Source organism: Amborella trichopoda, chromosome 2 (assembly GCF_054954075.1).
Source record: "Amborella trichopoda isolate Santa Cruz 75 chromosome 2, AtrichopodaSantaCruz75HAP2 v2.0, whole genome shotgun sequence".
NCBI classification, from domain to species: Eukaryota; Viridiplantae; Streptophyta; class Magnoliopsida; order Amborellales; family Amborellaceae; genus Amborella; species Amborella trichopoda.
The window spans coordinates 14750283-14774861 of record NC_142337.1 but is presented as its reverse complement, the minus strand read 5'-3'; the positions used below and the strand labels follow the sequence as shown (position 1 = coordinate 14774861).

At 42.7% G+C, this 24579-nt stretch overlaps 1 protein-coding gene across 1 annotated transcript; it reads right to left on the bottom strand.

Annotated features, from left to right (window-relative positions):
• Positions 1 to 325: 325 nt before the first annotated feature.
• LOC148783120 (uncharacterized) lies at positions 326 to 21232 on the bottom strand. The gene is made up of 2 exons (XM_088858150.1): positions 8634 to 21232; positions 326 to 8531 (listed from the first exon to the last, which is right to left on the bottom strand). The coding sequence occupies exon 2, from the start codon at positions 8403 to 8405 to the stop codon at positions 7989 to 7991; it is 417 nt and encodes a 138-aa protein (XP_088714276.1). The 5' UTR covers positions 8406 to 8531; positions 8634 to 21232; the 3' UTR covers positions 326 to 7988.
• Positions 21233 to 24579: the final 3347 nt, after the last annotated feature.

Below are 24579 nucleotides of genomic sequence, written 5' to 3'. Positions count from 1 at the left end.
TCAATCCCTTGTTTAATGGATGCAAGTCCTTAGGTCACCAAATAAGCAAATCCAGTCGGTTGCTGGAATCCCTTTCTCCGGTAACCTTCCAAAGTAGCCGAAGGCACAAATCTGCACCGGTTGGTTCTCTCTCTCTCTCTTTTGTCACAATTAACAAAGCCTAGCATTAGTTGGTTTTCTTTTTCTTCTTTCACAGCCAACGAAGCCTAACACCGATTGGTTCTATCTTTCTTCTGTCACAACCGGTGAAGCTTAGCGTCGGTTGGTTTTCTCTCCCATTTTCTGTCAGTCGGTGAAGCTTAGTGCCGACCGTGTCTTCTCTCTCTTTTGCTCTGTATAACACAGTTGGTTGGATTTCTCTCTCCTCTTCTATCAGTCGGTGAAGTCTGACACTGACTAGTTTTCTCTCTCCTCTTTTATTAATCGATGAAGCTTAGCAATGGCTGGTTTTCTCTCTCCTCTTCTGTCAGTCGACAAAGCCTAATGCCAACTGGTTTTCTCTTTCTTCTTTTATCAATCAGTGAAGCTTAGCACCGACTAATTTATCTCTCCGCTTTTGTCATAGTCAGTGAAGCTTAGTGTCGACCGTGTCTTCTCTCTCTTTTGCTCTGTCTAACACAGTCGGCGAAGCCTAACGCTGACTGCATTTTCTCTTTCTTCCTTTTAACACAGTTGGCAATGCTTAGCCTCAACTGCGCCTTCCTTCTATCCGCTCGTCTTTCATACTCTTCTCTTCCTCTCTTCTCCTTCTTTCTTTCCCTTCATCTCTTCTTATTCTTACCTCATAGCCTTAATTCTGCCACTCCGTCGTTCGACTAAGAGGGATTAAGGTTAGCCTCTCATGGTAGTCCTGATGTTTAGCCATAATGTTGTTGTGTCAGGATTACTTGGCCCACTTTATTGCCACAACAAACTGACCATCGTGCCTAGCTAGTCGGTATTAGTAATGACCTCTAGTAGTAATCCTGTGAGCCGGTCTCTGTTACCGAGCCCTTTTTGCTACCACGTCAGGCCAATTCCTCACTAGCTTAGTCATCGTTCTATCCTCTCGCTTAGTCGAATTCTTCTCTCCCCCGTCTTTATTCTCTTCTTCTCTTTGAATGTGCATGCTTGTGTACGTTCATCAAAGAGGAAAAGCGTAAGGTCTGACCCACTTGTCTTATAACCTTTACCATTTATGTGTGTGATTGCAGAAAATAAGAAGAATACAAGCCAAGGGAGGCAATTTTGAACCAGTTTTATAACTGAGGGGCTTTTTTCGTGATCTAAGAGGGAGCCCACGCGAGCCACCCGAGTAAGTCCTGAACCCACCTTTAAATTCCTCTCTCACCGGTTTGCAACAACTGTCCCCTTTCTCGAACAAGGTTCCTGAGAGAGTGATCTAAAAACCATCTCGGGTCTTCCCTCGAAACTTGAGACGCACGCCGTCCAATCCCTAAAGGATCCGAGGGCGAGATCGAGGCACCTAAGCAGCTTTGTGACTCCACTGGGGACTTATTACCCCTTAGTCGAATCGTTCTTGTTTGGATAGTTTCTTCTTTTATTATCTGCTTTTATCTTTTAACACTTCACTTATGGCTTGTGGGTTCTGTAACCCATACATCTAGATCGGGGATTTTCTTATCCCTGCATTTGAGAGCATACCTAGGGAACAAGTTCCTTTGACTTCGTTCCCAACCATCCTCTTGAGCAAAGACCCCTTATCTAACTCACTGGTCTTAACTTGGACAGGTGTGAGGTGGGACCTAAAAATCCCTCACTCCCTATCTCCTCGCTCTGACGGAAACTCCACCAAGGCGCCCTGCATCGGCAGCACTTCTGTTGCCTCATACAGCATGCACCCAGCCACTGGCAAGTCACTTGCCGATCGTGTTTCTGAGGTACGCCGGAAGGCTGCCTAGTCCCTTTCTGCAAAAGCCAAACAAGCTGTCGTTGCTTCTGTGGGTCGCCATAGGGCTACCCCCCACATTTCTGCACCATTGATCTCTATCCCTAGAGGATCAACACATCGAGGCGGAAAGCCCACGGTTTCCAACCCTCACACACACCACAAAGCTCGTGGGTTACCCACTCGAGTCACACCTCGGGGCAAACCCTTCTGTTACCTCGAGTCTATGTTCAAGATCAAACCTTCCAAGGCCAGGTCCTGTGCATGCTACTCATATGAATCTCACTGCTCGGGGCAACTCCACTGCCACGCCTACGCAAGTACATAGGAGACGACCATCTCCCTTCCTACTTTGCACATGCAAGTGCACTCTGTAAGGGATAGGCCTACACCTGTTCCCTTGCAGATACTTGCTATACCACTTGCTCGAGCCCGGGTTGACCCCCAGGCCACCCCTGACCCTTCTTCAAGGGGTGCGCATGCGTCGCCATCACAAATGCCCTCTCGCCTCTAACTCAGGCCTCCTTATGAGTCAACCCTGCTCTGGCCCACTCCTTCTTCATCTAACAAGCACCTTCAGCCTTGGTACTCGAAGGTTTTCGCTAAGAGTAACATGCTGAACCAGCGCCATCACTTTTGCTTTGTCTCTTAAGCCCATAAGGGACCTCGGGGCACCGACCTGATGGAAGATTGAGTCCGTCATCCTCCCCGACCCAAGATGACTCCACTTCCTAGCCCTCATCCATTGCCTCACCTAATGGAGACAGCTTTCTTCTGTGCAAGAAGAGCTGACTAGCCGCGACCTATATCGCAGTTTTAGCGCGAGGTCCATCAAAACCTCAAAACTAAACATGATAGAGGTTTGCAAATTTTGACTGAGGAGGTGACCAAGGTAGTGAAAACAACTAGTTCTGACGATCCTCTTCACCTGAATCCCTTCTACCCCCTTCAAACAATGAAGCCTGAAGAAGAACTCCATGAGCCCTGTGCTATGGTTACTGTTGTAGAAAAAGATCCACCTGCTCAACAGCCACGGTCCCAAGACTGTCGAGAACCTATCCAAACGCAATCAGCATATAAGGGTCAAGTTCTGTCAGGGCATGCTAGCCCCCTGCTGACTGACCTACCACATACGACCCGTCAAGTTCGCATGCTCTCTGTTGCCACTAACGTCGACCTCCATAGTAAAACGATCAGTGTAATGGTCTTAAGTGAGACGGATGATGCGTAGGAAGAGCGCATGAACAAGTTTGAGGATATGGTGCGTGTGATGATGGAAAAGATCGATCGTATCGACGTCGCACATCAGTCAGCTAACCATGATGTCAATTCCCTTCACTCTGATGGTGCAGCTCCACGGTAGCCCCCTCCTTCTACCTTACAGGACAATTCTTTCCCTTATCCCGTCTCTCAGACATACATTGACGCTATGGTCACCCATAGCCTAAAGAACAGACAAATCCCAGGGATACAAGGCGCAACGCCTTATCAAAGGCCATACCTCTCGTATATCGACCAGGTCTCGTTTCCCTTAGATTATAATAAAGGGAAGTTTCCTTTATTCGATGGAACCACATCCCCAAACCAGCATATTGCCCACTTCCAGGTAGTATTTCGAGAAACAGCGGTTGATGGGAGACTTCTTCTCCGACAATTTGTTGAGACACTTGATGGCCCAGTATTTCAATGGTATGCCCAACCTCCTCTAAACTTAGTGCATACAAGGGAGGAGATGGAGAAACTATTTTATCAACGCTTCTATGAGGTCGAGAGAGAAGTTCAAACCATTGAACTACTCACCCTGAATCAAAACCCCAATGAGCCCGTAGATCAGTTCATATCAAGATGGAAAAACTTGGCTTCCCGCCATCTTAATCCTATGCCTGAGATGGAAGTAGTCCAAACTTGCATGCGAAACATGCGACCCGCGATCGCTCTACTTGTAGAGGCCTCTAATCTGACCTCCATGTCAGAGCTGATCTCTAAATCAGTCCGCATAGAAAGTTTATCACGCCATCATGGTGGGACACGACAACCATCTACAAGCTCAACAAACAACCAGAGCAACACACGAGGTAGCCAACAGAAAGGGGTAATCTGTGCAACCATCATGGTCACTGATTCAAAGAAGGCTCCCTCCCAAACTTTGGACCTCTCTAAAGGGGTAAGCACAGTAAAGGTAACACCCCGGGCTGGTAAGCAACAACAGACGTACAACTGGGTACCCCCACCAGCCAACCCTGATCGGGGTGATTATTTCACTAGGCATAGGAACAAGGTTTACCCCTTCAAGAAGGAATGGGTCCCTGCGCTGTTCTGGTTAATATTGGAACAAAATATGATCCAGCTTCCTGAGGAGGATCAATCATCCTACATATGACCGCTACACACTAAAGGATATTATAGAGGCTCTGATTCTGAAAGGTCAGATAAAGCTTGAAGACTTAAAGAAGGCTTTCGGGGCAGCCGAAACCTCTCATGCTGTAATTATCCAAGAGGAAGACGAAATGCCCAATATCCTTTACGCCTTCTTCATTATAATGCTTCCGGATGGCATAATCACACTGAAGCAAGAAAGGTAACCTCGTCGCCTTGCTAAGGGACTGAAGATCATTGGTGCCCATACCATCAGATAAGAGGCCATTACCTATCAAAATGCACAAGTTTCCTTGATATATTTGCAAGGAAAATGGGGGAGTGTCAGGAGTTTTACAATCGCCCTGTAAGTGACCCCCAAGTCACTTCTCCAGCGGGGTAAGGAGATATCCCAAGTCACTTCTCCAGTGGGGTAAGGATCCCCTGCACCCGTTCAATTCTGGTGATGACGTAAAATGCTGCCCAGATTGGTCTGATGAGGGGACCGACCTTAAAAGTCCCCCACCTTCTAACCTTTTTCCTCCTTCTGCGCATGCTTTTCATTCTCTCTCTTCTACGTCCCCTGTAAGTACAACCTTGATATGTCCGGACTTTGAGGCTCTCGACTAAGAATTCGAAGGAATCAATATAAGCAAGACGTAGTGGAAACGATTGAGAAAGACCCTTGCATAGGCAGCAGGATTACTAACAGTTGCTAATGCCCTGACAGCTAAAGCCAAGGCAAAGCCACCTTCTTCAAAGAAGCACAAGAAGTCGAAGTCAAAGAAGCCCCAATGGCCCCCTGAGCCTGACTTTGAGCAGTGACTGAGAAAATCAGATGGGAAAAACTCCTATTCTCAAGGAGCTTGCCACATGGTGTAAAATTCAAGAGCAATACCCACCACAGGGCAAATAAATCTCAGTTCAGGGAGGATGATGCAGCCTCCAGCGCAGAAGTTGGGCACCTTGAGGTTCCTCAGTCCGCCACGGCCCCCTAATCCAATGACTAGTCTGTCTATCTTACAGCTCCCTGGGTGCCTTCCTAATCTCAATACTTCAAAAAGGACACCTATCCTCCAATTTCCTTGGACCCCTTTGATCTTATACACTTAGTCTCTTCCAAAACCTCAAACTTCCATCACTCAAACCAAGCGTGTTGTGCAATTAAGTCAGCTAGTCGGCCAAAATAAACATTTTCTACTCAAACCTGCTCCTCAACCCAACGTACCGCCCAAATCAGTGGCAGGACCAAGAGCACAAGGCCTTGATCAAGAAAAGGTGGAATATGATATGATAGGGCATCTACGAAAACTTTCGGCTCTTCTTATTGTTTACGATGCCCTCATGCTCTCAAAGGATTCCCTGATGGCTATGGTTCAAGCTCTCTCTAACCCAAAAATGTATGAAACAGAAGTAGAACTCATTGAGGTAGACCCGACAATTCTACAAGGATGCATGCCAATCAACTTTTCAGAGGATGATCTGTAGTTAGGGGAAAAGTTTCATAATCGCCCTCTCTTTGTTACTGACGAATTACATGCATGCCCCATCAACTGAATTATGTTAGATGGAAGGACAACAGTCAACCTTATTCCAAAGAGGATCCTTACTCAATTAGGGTTGGGATCCGAAGATCTTACCCTGACCCACGTTATAGTTCAAGGGTTCAACCAATCAGAAGAGAAGCCAGCACGCAAGGTACGCCTTCGTTTTAAGATCGGTGAGTTGAACGAGTACGCCCAATTTCATGTAATCGACACCGACACTTCCTATAACATCTTTCTCGAGTGATCATGGCTCCATGACCAGGGGATGGTCCCATCAACATTACACCAATGTTTCAAGTATAGCCGAGATGGGAGACAACATACTGTCTATACTGACAAAAGACCGTTCCCTGTAGCCGAAACTCACTATGCCAATGCTAAATATTACTACACAGATCTGGCATCGCCTTAGAAGCCGAATGATGAAGGTCACAAGTCTACGAGCAAGATTGAGTCCTTGTCTCATGAAGATGTTGAGGATGTTGGGAGGACGTTAGTGAACATGTTCAAGGAGGAAGAAAGATAGGGCAGAACTTTACCCCTAACTACTCTTCATTCTAACATCCCAACCATCATCCCTCAAGAAACTCCTTCTTCGTTCGAAAAGGAGTCTTTGACCTCTACCCCCAATTCTGAGCCACCTTGGGCGGAAGATGAACCAGAGGTCATTCCTGAGATTGAGCAAGCCATGGGGACAGAATTCTCGGCTCCAAGGATCACCTATACACCGGACCAACAGAAAGTCTTGCACATTTCCATTGCGCTCTTGAAAGCCGAAGCAGCGCAACAACCGCTGAGAAATATTTTTCAAAATCCGGTTCCTATAAGTATAGAGGATGCTCCTCAGACCGGTGACCAGCTAAAAGTTTTACTTTTCCCCAACCACTCAAAAGAGTAATTCGATGTAGAGCAACTTTCTTCCCCTCAAAGGCAGGATCCCCTAGAAAAGTTAAGAACCGAAGTCCGCAGTCACCAGAGTCAATTGGAGGTCATGTGTATAGCTTCAAAACATCTCAAGGAATTCGTGTTGGAGACTAAAAACTATGATGAGCTTGCGATAAATGCACCACTAATGGAGGCCCAGGCCCCTCTTGGCTGAACTATCTATAGTTACTAGGCTCACCGAATCATGAGGAAAATGAACTATGAGCCCTTGGCCAATCAGACATTAAGAGGAGAAAAAGCAATGACTCCCCATTTCGAAGCTATCCAAGTCACGACAGCCCACCATGGGGGTAAACAAGGCCTAGGGTATTAGCCTCTTGGGATAATAAAAGTGTCGAGAGGCATTCAGAAGAGAAATCACATGAGGTGCAGCACAAGTGAGAAGAGAATGAAATCATGCAACAAAGTCAAAAGAGAGAAGCATTTTATTCATCAGTTAAAAACTTTTACAAGTACTGACAAAAGGAAATGACATGTTCAAAAACGATCAATCATCTTATTGATCTCTGCGTTGGGCGCTGCAGGAGAAGTCTCGGTGCCCTGGATACGCTCCTTTAGTTCCGCCACCTTTTGAGTTTCCTCTGTCATCGCCACAGTTTTCGACTCAATTGTGCCATTGAGTTCGGACAACTCTTCAATCAATGAGGCCTCCATGGCTTCCTCTTAACCATCGCCATCTCGAGGCCCGTGAATTCCTGTCTCAGTATTCGCATCTCCTCTCAGATTTCAATCGTTCTCTTGAAGCTTCCTTGCGCCTCCTTCTGGAGGTCCTGTTGACGGTCAGTTATCGTGGCCTTCTTCTTGATGCAGGCGTCTATTTTCTTGCGACGACACAAGTTCGACTCTTCCAAAGAGGCCAGTCTGCCAGTTTCTTCTTCATGATGTAGCGCTCTCAATCGTCAGCTCTCCAACTCGTTTAGCGTTGCATTAAAATGGGAAAGCACTTCTAGGGCACTCCCAACTGCAGTAGTCATGGTGAACTCCCTCAGTTTTGTCAAGGCTTCGTCCAGCTCATCAAGGGGCAGCTCCCTCAAGCCCTTAAGGCTTGCTCTAAGCATGCCTGCAATCATGCTAGAAACACCACTAAAAACAAGCCTAGACGGTGTTGTTGAGACCACTACTGTTGAAGAAGCCTCGACCTCAAGGACCGAGCTTGTTGAAATAATAGCCATCTGAGCCACGAACTCCTCTGAAACAAGAGCAAAGCCTAGCGCTTCTTGCCCCTCAGACTCATAGGCAGCCCCAGCCTCAACCTACCTGGGTTCTTCAATACCAGTCTCGCTGGCTTGACCCTCTCTTATGGGGACCTCTACTTCCTCTTCATCCACCTGAACTGTCGCCTCAGCATTATCAAGTTCAGGAACCGCCTCGTCTCTTTGGCCTTCGCCATCCAATTCATCTCTAGCCACGATGTTTTCCATTTGGCTTCCGCCTTCAACAGCCAGAACCTCGGCTACGAAGAGTTCAACTCCCTCATCTTCAAGACCTTTGTTCACTGGGGCAGCAACCTCCTGGTGCTCAGGCACTTCATCAACCTCAAGCTCTTCTCCTTGAATCATAGCCCTTGCCTCGATCAGGGTACTAAGCTCCTGAGGCATGGAGGCCACATCAACATCAATGCCCTTATTTGGAGAAGTCGCTTCAGGGCTTTCATCCTCATCAGTCTCCATCTGAGCCGCCCCTGGTTCAGAAACTACCCCTGGACTCAAGGGCCCCTCCCCAAGTTCCGGAGTCACCTCCCAATCAGAAAGTAATGACAATGGGCTTGGAGCTGCCGGAGTCGTCTGCCTCAGTTTCTGAAGAAAAAGAAAACAATTCAGGAGAAGCAGAAGGTGGTCCAGAGAGCACAGAAGGTGATACCGGAGTAGTTCTTAAAAGATCAAAAGAGGAAGAGCTACCTTCTAATTCTGACACCATAGGAAGCTTGACACTCTTGTGCCTTTGAATACACCAACTAACTGTAGGCGGTGCACGGGTATCAACAGCGGCGAGCGCTTTCTTTTCTTCCCCCCTACCGGAGTAGGAGCTGCCACTTCAGATCCACCTCCTTGAGAAGGCCATCTAGCTAATTTACTATGGGGACCACTCCCAATAAGGGCATTCAAGTCCTATGGGGGATGCTTCTCATAACCAGGGACTCATCGTCCCTCATCTCACTCAAATATGGAACTAAGATTGTCGAAGACACTCCCAGTCCTTGTCTTCATTGCAAGGAATTCTAGTGAGGCTATCTCACGCAGAAGCCCTAAAGCCCGCCAATTGGAGGGACAATCTAAGATGAATATCGCATCAGGAGCTAGAGCATCCACCAGTCTCCTTAGCCTGGTATCCTAGCGCCAGTTACCGTTCACCCCTTTCAAAGGGTGATCTTGATCCCACTATCCCTTACTGGTGATTCTCCACAAGTTCACATAGGCCTTGGTCGACCGAACCCTACGGCCGAAGTGAGGGATTACATATTTGCTGGTTTCTGTCATCTCTAGACACATGGACCAAGCAGTCCATATATCCTCTGGCAGCCATCACTCATGAAAAGTTCCAAAATCTTATGTCTTCCCCTTGTTCACCTTACTCCAACGCTTTTATAAAAACATCGAGAAGGGACAGGTCTGATCAAGCCCGTGCTAACAGGCAAAGCGATGGGTAACCTAGCATTGTGCGGAGTCCGATAAGGTAAGACTCATCCTCTGATGCTCAGAATAAACATGAGCTCCTTAAGGGTTGTTGAGGCACCGTCTAGCTCCTTCCTCAACTCATCAATGAAAGAACGGTCGATGAAGGTCCCGACCGGAAAGGGGACCCGCCTCATGTTCAAAGAATCATTCCCAAATAGACCTCGAGCCTCCCCTGGGGTATGGAAGATGGCCCTCTAGTTTGCAATCCTCATCAAGAAGGGCCACAGTTTATCTCCCGAGCACTAATGCTTGATGTAGGTGTCAGGGAAATAAGCCCTTAGCCATTCGTACACGTAATGCACAGGGCATGGAGTTTTAAAATCCCCGGGAAAAGCCTCTCCTCCAACAATGCCACTCCCTCCCTCTTTTCCCCTGTAGGCCTTTCCACGGGAGATGGCCCCTAAACCATGATATATGATGCACAAAACCGTCTGAGCAAAGGCATACTCACGCCCTCAGGCCATGTCACAGGCCACATACAGTATGCCCAGACGAATGTCGTCCCCCCCAGCTAGGAAGCACAAATTTGCACAAAAATAAGGCGAAATACGAGGCCAAGAAGACACGGTCATCCTCGATCTCAAGCTGATATACAGGAGGCCTCTCCTTCGCAATTGCCTTCCCTTTCCCTTTTGGAGTATCCTGACCACCTTCAGGATAATCCCCACAAAAGAATTTTACCCCCTCTGTAAAAGTGACCCTGCCATTGCTAGATCGGCCTGCAATTGACTGGTAGACCTCAAAGATCTTTTGAAGGCTGGCAAGTGTCTCTTCATCCCCCAAGTTAACACCACCGAAGATGACTGAGTTCGGAGGAACAAACTCATCATACATAGCCCCAATCATTGGGAGACCTCCGATAAAATGAAGATTTAGTAAGGAGATTCCTGCTTCACCATGCCCAAGAAGCCAAGTATTACTAACATGGCTCCATGTCTCTAACAATACTTTTACTATATTGGAGCAACGGTCATAGTAGCTGCCCCGAACACTGAATCGCTGCCAATAGCGAAGCACGTTCAAGAGTGCTTCTGTATGACGCCAATACCTTGGCAGTCTAAGAAGTGTATCCCTTCAGGTATTGGTGCTCCCCTTGAATACAGAGGCCTTTTGTTAACCACATTAGTAGTCCCTTTGTATGTACCATTCGCTTTCCTAAGGTAGGCAAGTTCTACCCGGAAGCTATGTTAATATGCATGCAATGAAGAAGCATCATTCCTTCTTCAGTACTGATGTTGCCATCATTGCCCTCATGAACTTCGAAACAAATGGGGTCAGTAATGAAAGTGACACTAAGGGGCCACTCTGGTTCACATACTGGTTGGGTCAGCCAAATGGGGCTCACCTCTTGATAAAACGTCGCTTGTAAAAATCACAAACACCAATCTCTCCCTCCCTTGGAAGCCTCTTCACATTGGGAATTTGGTAAGAAGAACCAACCATTATAAAGGGCTTGGTGGTTTACTCCCAAATGTTGCTAAGACACTAGATCAACGCCGACTGAGTTTGCCAACACTTAGTGCCGGTTATATTTTCCAATGCCCAGTGCCAGTTGAGTCCTTCAACACTTAGCGCTGGTTGCATGCCAACAACTAGCACCGGTTGAGTCTGTCAACACTCTGCACCGGTTGAGCTTGTCAACATCCAGCACCAGTTGCGTGCCAAATGACTAGCGCCGATTGAGTCTTTCAACACTCAACGTCGGTTGAGATTGCCAATACCCAGTGTCAGTTGAGCTTGTGATCAAATCTCTCGCGCGTGCCACAATCGTAGTCGTGACACCTCAAACTTAGCTGCGCCGACTGATAACCGTCACTACATTTTCGCACCTCCTTAATTGATATACGAAAGAGGTAACCGTACACCTTCCCTGCGATGGTTCACCTCCACGACGGTTCACCTCCTACAACCGTACGCCTTCCACGACGGTCCACCTCCCGTGACCGTTCGTCTCCCATCGGAACTTCTTCTAACGATCGGAAACTCACTAAAAAACTATCCCACATGTGTTTTTCACTTGAACAACACCAGAACCTCACCGAAAACTTATCCAAACTTTCCTATGTCCCCGGGAAGCTTTGAAAAACCAGTAACAACGTCAGAAACTTACCACAATCCCCGGGAAACTTCTTAAAAATCCCCAAAAAAACTCCTAAGACGCGTGGAAACGCTCACAGTTTCACTTCCCGCCTCTTCTACCAAAAACTGCTGCAGCAGGAACCCCTTTCGTCTCTCGAAAAACTCCCCGGAGAACTCCCCTTTCTTGCTCCTTTCCCTGCAACTTTGCTAAATTCTTGACAAAGTCTGCACGCCGAAAACCGTCTGGAATCCCACTGTTGGCCGAGAACCTTCCCTGCAAAACCTTTACTAGAGTCCCACTGCTTGCCGAAACTTCAATCGACCGCCCTCTCCTCACCGTTAAGAAAATTTTCGCTTAATTTTTTTTTACCCTTGGTAAAAAAGTGAGGGAAAATGGGATTTACCCCATTATATAGACCACACTTCCCTCAAATGCCCCTCACAAACTGAGAATTCCAGTCACGTCCAAGCGAGGCCAAGCGACAATGAGCCGGGTTCTGCTTTGACTAGAGGCCTGAGGAAACTCTCATCGATCCATCCCCAGTGCCAGGTGAATTTCAAACATCCCTAGCGCCAGTTGACTTAACATCGGGTATGTTTTCAAAACAACCCTAGTGCCGGTTGACTTAGTACCGGGTGTGTTTCCAAACAACCCTAGCGCCGATTGATTTTGCGTTGGATGTTTTTCTAAATGACCATAGCGCCGGTTAACTTAGCGTCGGTTGCCTTCAAACAATATCACGGGTTGTTCACATCGTCAGCTGAGTCTTTAACAACCCAGCGCTGATTGCGTTTTTGAGAACTCAGCGTCGATTGAATACTCGCAAGAAACCACTAGCACTACATATGGCACCGGCCGTATTTCAAGTAGCCTATTATCACCTACTCCAAGTTGAAGTCTTGTGCATCTTACCACTTATCCTTAGTGGGGTTGCACCCAAGCCGTGACCTGTCATCCATAGTGATGTTGTACCTAGGCTGTTGTTGTGGCCTATCATCCCTAATGGAGTTAGGAGCTATCCCTCATCCCCATAGGAGTCACACCCATACTGCAGCTCATTATCCCCAGCGAAGTTAGGGTCATTCTTACCTCTTCAATTTTCGATGGATCTGTTTCACACCAAGCCATCTTTCACCCTAGAGAGTATGCTTACCCCCTACTAAACCTTAGTGAAGTCCGCTTTTGTTGATCATCCTTCATCAGGACACCATTTTCATTTGAGCCCTCCGTTTGTGAATGGTCTTAACCATTTTATCCCCAGGAAGTCAGATTGCCATCTATAAATCTATTCCCCATTTAGCTTCACCTACATGGCGGCATAGCCTTGGTCCGTGCTGCATGACCCTAAACTGCATCGCCTCGGTCATCGTTGCATGACTCTAAACTGCACAGCCTTGGTCCGTGCTACATGACCCTAAACTGCACAGCCTCAGTCCGCGCTACATGACCCTAAACTGCACAGCCTTGGTCCGTGCTGCATGACCCTAAACTACACCGCCTCAGTCTGTGCCGCATGACCTTAAACGGCACAGCCTTAGTCCGTGCTGTATTACCCTAAACTGTACAACCTCAATCAGTGCTGCATGACTCTAAACTGCACAGCCTCGATCCGTGCTGCATGACCTTAGACTGCACAGCCAAGGTCTGAACTATATAACCCTAAACTGTAGCAGAGGTCTAGTCGCACGACCTTAACTGCATAGTCCTAGTTGTATGACTTAAAACTGCATAACCACGGTCCAAGTTACATGACTTTAAACTATAGTACACATCCTAGCCGCATGACGTTAAAAGGCTCAGTACCTTGGTCCGAACTATATGACCCTAAACTGTAGCGGAGGTCTAGTCGAACGACCTTAAACTGCACAGTCCTAGTTGTATGACTTAAAACTGTATAACCACGGTCTAAGCTACATGACTTTAAACTATAGTACATGTCCTAGCCGCATGTCATTAAAAGGCTGAACACCTTGGTCTGAACTATATGACCCTAAACTGTAGAAGAGGTCTAATCGCACGACCTTAAACTGCACGGTCCTAGTTGTATGATATAAAACTGCATAACCACAGTCTAGGCTACATGACTTTAAACTATAGTACACATCCTAGCCGAATGACGTCAAAAGGTTCAGCACCATGTTCCGAACTATATGATCCTAAACTGTAGTGGAGGTCTAGTTGCACGACCTTAAACTGCACAGTCCTAGTTGTATGAGTTTAAACTACATAACCACGGTCCAGTTGTATGACCTTAAATAATAGTGTACGTCCTGACCGCATGACGATAAACTGCTTTGCACATGTTCAGGAGGCATGACCATAAACTCGCCCCCACATACACGCACACGCCTTTTACATGTACTTTTCACGCATGCCTTCCCTAACCTACCTGTTAATGTGCGCGTGACACCTTCATTATCGCCCCAATGTGTCCATTCACTATGACACCATACCTCATTTCCCAGTGAGTCTCACCAGCGCTCACAAAACGGCGAACCATTCTGCCATCCATACTCGTTGTAAGTTAGTGGGTCACCATTGTCCACTCACATTTCATACATCATCCATCTTTCATAGGCAGCCTAATGCCATTTCTCCAAGTAAGTCAAACCACCACCATACTGACTCCATGACCTCCACAGACTTCCATTCATCGCCAACACGGTCCAGTTGTATGACCTTAAACCATAGTGCATGTCTGGGCCGCATGACGTTAAACTGTTTCGCATAGGTCCCGAAGGCATGACCTTAAACACGCCTTCACAAAAAAAAAAAGAAAAATAACGGGCATGGTGTATACAAGGGAACGTTAAGAGTAAAAATGACGGACGAGAATGGTCACAAAATCATGATAAAAAGAGTTTCATGAATAAAAAACAGGGCACGGTAAAAACCTGAAAGGGCATCGTGAGTAAAAATGGATGAAAAAGGTGGACATAGCCGAAAGGTTATGGGTCAAAGAGCCCCAAAATAAAAAGAAGTTGGTGAAAACCGTCTCTACAGCGTCGCTTTCTAAGTTCAAGCGAAAATCTGCAAAGGACGTTTGGACCAATAAACAGGTTGATGCCACACTTGTCTTAACGTATGACTTCAGCCTTCACAACTGGTGAAGCCTAGCACCGGTTGATTCTATCTTTCTTTTGTCGCAACCGATGAAGCCTAACGTCGATTGGTTTTCTCTCCCCTTTCCTGTCAGTCGGTGAAGCCCAACACCGATTAGATGTCTCTCTCCTCTTCTATCAGTCAACGAAGCCTAACACCAACTGGTTTCTCTCTCCTCTTTTGTCAGTCAGCGAAGCCTAGCACCGACTGGTTTCTGCTCTCCTCTTTTTTCAATCGACGAAGCCTAATGCCGACTAGTTTTCTCTATCCTCTTCTATCATAGTCGGCGAAGCTTAGTGCCGACCGTGTCTCCTCTCTCTTCTCCTTTATACAACACAGTCGGTGAAGCCTATCACTGACTGCATTTTCTCTCTCTTCCTTCTAACACAGTCGATAATGCTTAGCCCCGACTGCGCCTTCCTTCCCTCTCTCTCCTTTTTCCTCTCATCTTTCATACTCTTCTCTTCCTTTCTTCTCCCTCCTTTCTTCCCCTTCAACTCTTCTTATTCTTTTCTCATAGCTTTAATTCTTCCACTCCGTCCTTCGACTAAGAGGGAATGAGGTTAGTCTCTCATGGTAGTCATGTCGTCTAGCCGTAATGTTGTTGTGCCAGGATTACTTGCCCGCTTTATTGCCACGACAGACTGACTATCGTGCCTAACTAATCGGTATTGGTAATGACGTCTAGTAGTAATCCTGTGAACCGGTCTTAGTTACCGAATAAGTCTCGAACCCACCTTTAAATTCCTCTCTCACAGATTGGTAATACCTGCCCCCGTTCTCGAACGAGGTTCCCGAGAGAGCGATCTCAAAAACGTCTCGGGTTTTCCCTCGAAACCCGAGACGTGCGCCGCCCAATCCCCAAAAGATCTGGAGGGCGAGATTAAGGCACCTAACCACCAGGAGCTAAAACAACCCAGCTCGAAGATGCATCAGCAAACAAAGTTTACAAAACTGGTCGGACTTCCACCTCGGGGAAGAAGGCTACCACAACACGATTGAAGGGCATCAAAATGCTCGCTATCAAAAGAAGAACGAAGATATGTTCCTGAAAAAGCCGAACAATTGCTGCAAGTTGCAGAACCAGCTTCCAAGGTCTTCCCATGGCAGAGAAACCTGCATGTAAGGACGGTCTCGTCATTAAGGCAAAAAATCGTAAGGGCATTTTGGTCATGTGCGCCTAATTTTGGATTTGTTTTCAATTTATTTAATTGTAATTAAGCTTGGCTTTTGAGCATCCACCCCTATTTGGTGAATCCTTTATATAAGCAAGCTTAGCTCATTTGTAAAAAGGGCTGGAAAAATCGCTCCAAAAGGTTCCCTTTTTGGAAGCTCCAATACCCTAAAGGCTGGGAAGAATTGATGTTAGTTTGTTTTTGTTCTGTCTTATTTTGTAAGCCCCAAGTCCATTCATGAGAGGAGAGAGGAAGAGAGAGAAAACTGTGAGAAAGAGGGTACGCTTGAGTGTGCAGTCCCGAGGGCATCTTGGTCGAGCGGGTCATCCCATTTCTCTCGAGCCGAGTCATTCCCTCTCTCTCTCTCTCTCCCTCTCTCTCCTCCTCCCACCTCCACATGCGTGACCCTGTCTGTGCGGAAGCCCGCACTCATCCACGAACCCACAAACGTGTGCTAACCTGCGGGCCTTTGCCCTCAACTTCTACCCACACCCCATTTAACGGCTAGCAAATCCTTCCGAAAGGGGATCCAAGGAGGAGGGATATCAGGATCCCATCTCGATAGCACGGAGAGAGTGAAAGGAGAGAGAGATTAAAGACCTGAGGAGGGCTCACATCCAAACTGTGCTGGCGAACAGCCGGAACGCTTCGTAATTGCTCTAAGAGGGCCATCCGCCAGGGCGTGTCCCCGAACCCCCATGCGACGTAAGCGCAATTCGCGCTCCAGTCGCAAAAATCTCTCTCATAGTCAGCTTCCTATCCGCTAGCAAGAGGGCCCATGCGCCGGACCACCATGATTGTTCGAGAGAAGGTTTCCTCACCCCCACACGAAGGGAAACCAGGACCCCATTGACATCACACACATCCATCCTAAGTATGTATGTGAAAAAGTGTTAGTCCTACATAAAACAAAATCAATAGTCTAAACTTATTTTTCAAAAACTATCATTTTTAAAATTTAAATTTTATTTATTATTACATACTACAGCTCCCCATATTAAAGATTATATATTACCAAAAAAATTAAGTTCAAAATCCATCTCAAAAACAAATCATGGAGAGAGGGTACGTATCTACATATGAGTTGTCCAAAAAAACTGTGTTCTCCAATAAATTTCCCTTCATATATTACGAATTATATATATGCACAAAAAAATTATACTATAAATTATAAAAACTCAAGTCTAACATATACATACCATGCTTCTTCCTTAGCTGGGATTTGCTTTCAAAAATGTTATGAATGAATCAATAACATACATAGGATAGAAAACATAGAAATCAAGCAATTTTAGAGAACAAAACAGTATAAAATTCACAAATTTTGGAAAATACATTTGCTTCTTTCTTCTACTGCAAAAGAGAAATTCACAATAAATTTATTTCCAATATGTAAACCTAATTCCAAAGGTGTAAATTACCTAAACACCAATATGAAAACCAATATTATAAGTTTCTAATTTCATTTTCAGCAAAATTGACCTTTTTTTTTTGTTCAAGAGAAAGAGAGCATCATCATCTGATAAAATAGCATAAATCCCACAGTAAAAAGTCATTATGATGCAAATCTAATTCTCAAGATTAATCAAAACGTTAAGAAAAGCAACAAAACTGAACAAGGCAAACAGTTTTAAAAAATTCAACATAAGATCAATGCAAAGTGAACTGAAGTCCTTTGACTTGTGCAAAACAAACAAAAAAAACATTGGAGGTTAGGGTTTCAGTCTCGGGGTGAGAAGGGGTAGATGTTTCGCATCACAGAGAAGGATTCATGTTCCTCGATCCGGTTTTGGCGTGACGTCGCATGCAACCGCACTCACGCAAAAGCCTTACCAATTAAAAACTCGCAAGAAGTCAAAAACTCATAAAACATCAAATTTTCAGAGAAAACAAGAAGGAAGAAGAGGCTATCACCAAAGAGAAACTTGATTTCTCCCCCTAAAATCCCAAAAAGGAAGACAAGGCCATGCCACCAAATCAGCACAATTCAAAAAGGTGAATTTTATGCTTTAACAAAATGAATTAGAAATATGAGATCATAAAAGCCCAAAATAGAAGTTTCCATAGCAAACATTATCTTGATAGAAGTCTTTTTATTTAAAATTGTATTAATTGACAACGTGCTATTTTGTCGTTCCACAAAAAATAGAAATGGTGGTTGTTTTTAACTCTTTTGTAAAACCAATGTGGATTCAATATACAAACACAAACCAATTGACAACTCCCAACTGTTAGGAAAACCAGTTAAAACTAGTTTCATATATACTATGAGTTATAGCAATGAGATGGAATACATGTAGAGCCTATGACCAATAGATGATACACATACAAATACTTCAATGAACCATGAAACGATAGAACTCACCATAAACTAACGTACCATATACATCATGTGCATGATATCCAGCCTAACGATATTCTAAGTGTTGTAGCTAGAAAAAGAACTCAAGACAACATTATTACTCAAGATAGTATAACTCACATGAAGATTAAGCCAAGTTGAACTACGACTTGGGTATGCTGAATACTATTCAAGCCTTAGTATTCATTAATTAGGAAAGACAAAAATAACAAATGACAACATGGGTAATTCATACACCACCAAAAAAGAACCAGAAAGACCAGGAATGCAAGCCCACAAACAAATAAAACAGAAATATCACAAAACATGCACACACAAACTTATCAAAGTTAATATATAAATAAATAATTAGCCTAGCAGCTTCGATTCTAACATAGTTAGTTACCAAAAAAATTGAATTTTTTAATCCCTACAATAAATTCCCAGACAAGTTCTCCAAATCAAATATCTCGTTCACTCAGCTAATGTAAAGAAAAGCAAAAATGCAACACCGGCAAGATTCATCCGAGCCTTATCCCAACTATCTAGAGTTAGCTACACAAATCCTGCTCTGCCTATGGGTTCAAAATTTGTGAAAAAATGTGGTGGTTGCCTACCAAATGCAACCCTCCTCACGATCAGCATGGGGCCAATCAATGCGGAGTTAGGTATCAGCAAAATTAAATAAATAAATTAAAAGAGAGCATAATGAGAAGACACAAGTAATGAAATAGAAGAAAAACAAGGCATACAATACCTAAATCATCTATTGTAACAACAAATGCAATTTCTTTCGAAGAAAAAAATGTCATAAAAGAACCATTAAACTTGTAGGTACACATTTCCGTTGCAACTTCTAAATCTCATGCACATTTTTCTTTACCAGATTTTCAACTATACTAGTTCTTGAAGCACTTTCTTCAAAAATTTGGTAAAACTACATAGTACATCAAAGAATATAGCATGTAATTTCACAAACATACAAATAAAAAAAACACTACCAGTCACGAGAAAAAAAAAAATAGCTATAGCTATTTTTTTATCAGAAAAAATTGGCATCATCCAACAAAAGAAATAATGCATGAACATAAACTTACGGAGATCATAAAAAGAAATAATTCATCACAAGAAATAGAGAAACTCATGAAAGCAAGAAAGTACAGTCTATAAAGAAAGAGAGAGAGAGAGAGATAGATAGATGAAGAATTCAGATTGACCTTGCACAAATACATAACAAAAATCCAAAGTATCTGTTCACAAAATCCGAACATTATGCAGCAAAATACTCCAAGTTCAGTGCTATCAAATGAATATAGACCTTGAAATCAAGTTGCAGTCTACACTATGGATCCTTTTTAAATGCCCGAAGAATGGGAATTCTACAAAATGCTCAATTAACTTCCCAATATGAAGATAAAAACCTCTCATCCTTGGATTTCAACGAAAGTAAAACAGATATTTGTATAAATTGGACAAAATTAAGAGGGAACAACAATGGATTTCAAACATACACAAAAAAAAATCAATGGAAAAACGTCATTTCAGTACCCAGTCAAAGTTTAAAGCAATTTGATGCGTATGTAGAAACACATAAATATAACCAACAAAAAAATAAATAAACTCATACAACCCGCAGGGAAAAGAAACCAAAGCCCAAGAAAGTTATATTTCTGCAGACCCCAAAGCCCAAGAAAGTTATAATCCTTAAAGTCCTTGTTCATATCCTTCATAATTTAGATTAAAAACCAAGTTTTATAGTGAATCCTAGAAACCATAAGACTTCATCTCCCATTTCTCCCCAGATTCGAAATTCAAGTTTTGCAGGAGAGAAGGGATAAAAAGGATCCAAAAACCACTGAACCCTGCAAGATCCGATCTCCGATTCACTCCCACTTACAAACCAACTATATTGGAAAGCTCTACAGAAGAAAAGAGAAAATAAAAATTCATATGGTCTCTGTTCAAGGAATGGGGCTTTAGGAAACAAAGCATTTTTTCCTCAAACTTGGCCATTAGTAGTTACCATTCACAATTATTGGTGACCGTGGCCTGTTTAGCGCTATCTCTTCAACCCGTTAAGGGCTCCGACATCCTCTTGCAAACACGAGAATGGTTCCCTCTTGCAAGAGCTCTGATTGCGCTAGTTTCATTCAGACAAACCTGACTCGATTTCTCCTCCGATAAAATGGTGGCACCTTCTGATGAACAAGATGCAGGCATAGGAGATGACCCACTTGCTGCTTCAAATGTTTGATCATCACCGGTGTTTGAAAACTCAAGTGAGCTGGGGACATAGGTGCTATGCTTGGACTACCGCGTGTCGTTTGAGGTGAACATGGATCAGACTATGAGATTGTATTTATGAGAGCCATAAGCTCGACAACAGGGAATGGAGGTACTTGGGGATGGCCGCTATAGCATATTGCTTATGGTTGGGTGCTAGGTTTGTGATGAGGAGTAGTTTACAACACAGAAGAAGTTATCCTGGCAAGATGGCAAGTGCTCTGAGCAGAGTTGTGGTGCTAACCGGTAACCTAACATGCACATGGGAACTGGAGAATTTATCTGGTTATCATTGTTTGATTATATTTTTTGGACAAACTCGGCTAAGTCCATGACAGACTCAACCCAATCTGTCAAACACGGCTCGGACTTGGGACCTTCCGAGTTCTGACCGATTTCATGTTTTCCTTCACTTAAAGGAGGTAGAAATCAAACGCCAGTTCTCTCTCTAAGGGGGTCCCCCCTTATTCATCTCTGTCAAAAGGGGTTTTCCTCTCTAAAAGGGATGGAACCTAAACCCCTGTTCTCATTTTTCTCTCTAATCCCTTATTCTCTGTTTGAACAAATATATGTCTAAAATTTGAAATCAGGGGAATCTAGCCAAATCATACCTTGAATTTTAGTACCGCACTCACCAAATGTATCTCCCTCCAAACCTCCCAATCCTCTCCCTATAAAGTATGAGGTACAAACACCCTCATCTTCTCTCTCTCTCTCCCGCTCTTTCCTCTTTATCAAAGCGTCCCCATATAATCACCCTAATCCTTTCTATCTCTATATAATAAAATAAATAAAAAATACATTACTGTTATATATTTATGTAATATAATATATTTTATTATATAATATATTACATATATATATAATATATTATATTTTATTATATAATATATATTATATATTATATAATAAAATAAAAAAATAAATTATACTATATATTAAATAAAATAGATATTTTTATATTATATATTTATGTAATATAAGATACTTTCATATATGCATATTAAAAATACAATATATTATATGTTATAGTATGTTATAAATATTATAAAATATAATAGATATTTATAATATTATATAGTAAAAATATATATTAATAGAATAAATATAGAATACAATGTACAATATACTAAATTATTTTATATAAATATATATTATATAATAAAATAAATAAAAAATACATTATTGTTATATATATATAATATAATATTATATATTATATAATAAAATAAAAAATGCACTATATTATATATTATATTATGTTTTATATATTATATATTTATGTAATATAAGATAATTTCATATATATATATATATATATATATATATATATATATATATATAAAATACAGTATATCGTATATTATAGTATGTTATAAATATTATATATTTCTATTTAAATTATTATCTATGTACATCTAAATATAAGATATTTACCATATATCCCATGAGTTTTCAAACTTCTTAACTTTTCATGGAGGATAGCAAATACATAAACTATGAACTTTTTAAATAACTTCTAATTTCCAGTCCTTCAGTAACTTTCAATAAGAATGATGAAAAAAATGATCAAATGGGAATTCTAAGATCAATGAAACTTTTGTAAATTCAAAACTCCAGCAACTATAGATGCCAAGAATATGAACTCATGAGAATAGCAACTATAACCCTAAGTTATGCCACTTTACCATTTTGTCATTGACCCATGTTTTTATTCCAATGCATCCAATATGCCCTTACAAAAACACCCTTAGTTTTTTTAATAATGTATTAAAGTAGATAACCACCAAGGGTAAAGGGTAAAGAAGTAATTGGCAATGGTCACACATGTGAAGTTATCCTACTTTATCAAAGTCAATCACTTTGCAAATCTAAAATTTCAAACCAATCAACTTAAAGATAATGTCCACTTTATACATGTGTGTGAAGATATCTTTCAACTCAAATTTGAAAATCTATTTTCTCTTTAATATCAAATTAATTAATTAATTAAACTTCACATATTCCATGCCTTAAGTTATAACATTACATAATAAAATATAACAATATATAACAAGACACTATAACACAACCCCTTATAAAACAAGCAACCAAATGCCAATCTGGTCACCCCTGCCCCCCCCCCCCCCTCCCCCTCCCCCTCCTAGGGATCAGAGCCCAGCTAGGTGGTAATCTTAAAGTGAGGCATGGGGTGCCACGTGGCAGCCCTATGGCCACTCGGATACCACATGGCACTATCAGGTCAGGACTAAAGTGGAATTTGAGTCAAACAATTTGAAAAACCTCGTATTTTTTAAAAAATAAAATTCCAAAAAATTATCTAAAATTCACAATAAATATTTAAAGTATTTTCGAGCAATTATTAGGTTTTTTTCATCATTATAAAATCGGACAAAAGGTACAGTGAGATCGCATGCTAATAATTATAGGTATCGGAGTACTCCATTGGACTAGTCCCAAATGATGTTCCGCCGAGTCTTAGATTGACCCAATAAACCAATATTCCACAGTCTAAAGCAGGGACACATAATTGGCCATATCAAAGCCGCTAAGAGAAAACTTCCGATCATCCAACTCTCAATGGATTACAAGTGTACCCCTGTGGGACATTACAGGGGTCATCTCAAAGCACATGTGCATTGCCTCTTCCAAACTCGGATAATGCATTTGGAAGTGTGGCTGCCCATACGAAATGAAAATGCACATTCCATGTAATGGTCTCGTGTCAGGATACAGACTTATGTCCCATAAGTCTTGATCATTCCATACAGGGCGAATACTCAAATAAGTAATCAGGTTCTATTTTTCCCGTTTGGATTCTCCAAGTCCTGGTTGATCGTAGCTAAACATGAGGTTAACCTATAAAATCCTGACTAGGAGGAGACCCTCACTCCCCCTTGAAAAATTGTTTTCTCAACACGTGAACTCTCGATGCCTCATGCGTACTCGGGATAAAAGAATATGGACTCTATTTTGCAAGATGACAAGATTTCAATCTCTCAATCGCTCCCACTGAATGAGAGACTACTGGAATTTAGGCCTTGATAGGCCATATTTCCAACATTCTCCCACGTGGCCTTTTGAGGTCTGAATTCGTATATCTCTCTCTCATTATCGTTCACCATAAATCAAAGCATTCATACTCATCCATGGATTTATCATTCACAAGCAATAGACAAAGTAATAACAACTATGTCAACCTCCTTAAACCCATCCCATGCACATGCCTCACAAAATCACTTGCCCCCAAGCCTTTGGTTAATGGATCTGCATGCATAGCCTCAGATTGAATATAACCAACTTCTACTTCACCAGTTGCTATCTCTTCCCTTACTCTAAGATATTGAGCTTTAATGCGTCTTGACTTGCTATGGAACCTTGGTTCAACTGCCACTGCTATTGTAGCTTAATTGTCACACATGATTCTAATAGTTCCATGTTTTAGAGGGTTGAAGTTAAGATGATTCAAGAACTTCTTAATCCAAATGGCTTCTAAAGTTGCCGAATTTAAAGTCATAAACTCGGTTTCTATGCTAGATAGGGCTACAATATTTTGCTTCTTGGTGCGCTAAGAAATGGCACCACCCCCATAAAGAAATAGATAACCCGAAATGGATCTCGAGTCATCCGGGTCTCCTTGATAGTGGGAGTCTGTGTATCCCAAAACTTTAAGCTCACCCACATTGCCATAGGTCCATAATCAAATGTTCCTTTCAAATACCTCATGATTCTTTTCACGGCTTTCCAATGTTCTAATCCAGGATCACTTTGAAATCAACCAATCAAGCTTTGAGCAAAAGCTAGATCGGGTCTAGTTCCTATCGTTAAATACATTAGTGATCTTACGGCACTCCGATACGTGATCCTTTCCATCTCATTTCTCTCAAGATCATTGTTTAGTTTCATATTGACATTTAATTTTCCTCTCCTCCACAGGTGTATCTATAGGCTTGGATTCACTCATACTAAATCTCTCAATAACTTTCTTGCAATATGTAGATTGAGATAATTGAATAGTGTGGGCTGTTCTATCTCTTATAATATGAATCCCTAATACATACGAAGCCTGTCCCATATCTTTCATATCAAAGTTACTTGATAGCAATACCTTTGTGTCCCTTATATGGTCTAGGGTGCTACTAACCATTAGAATGTCATCCACATATAAAGTCATGAAAGTAATGCCAG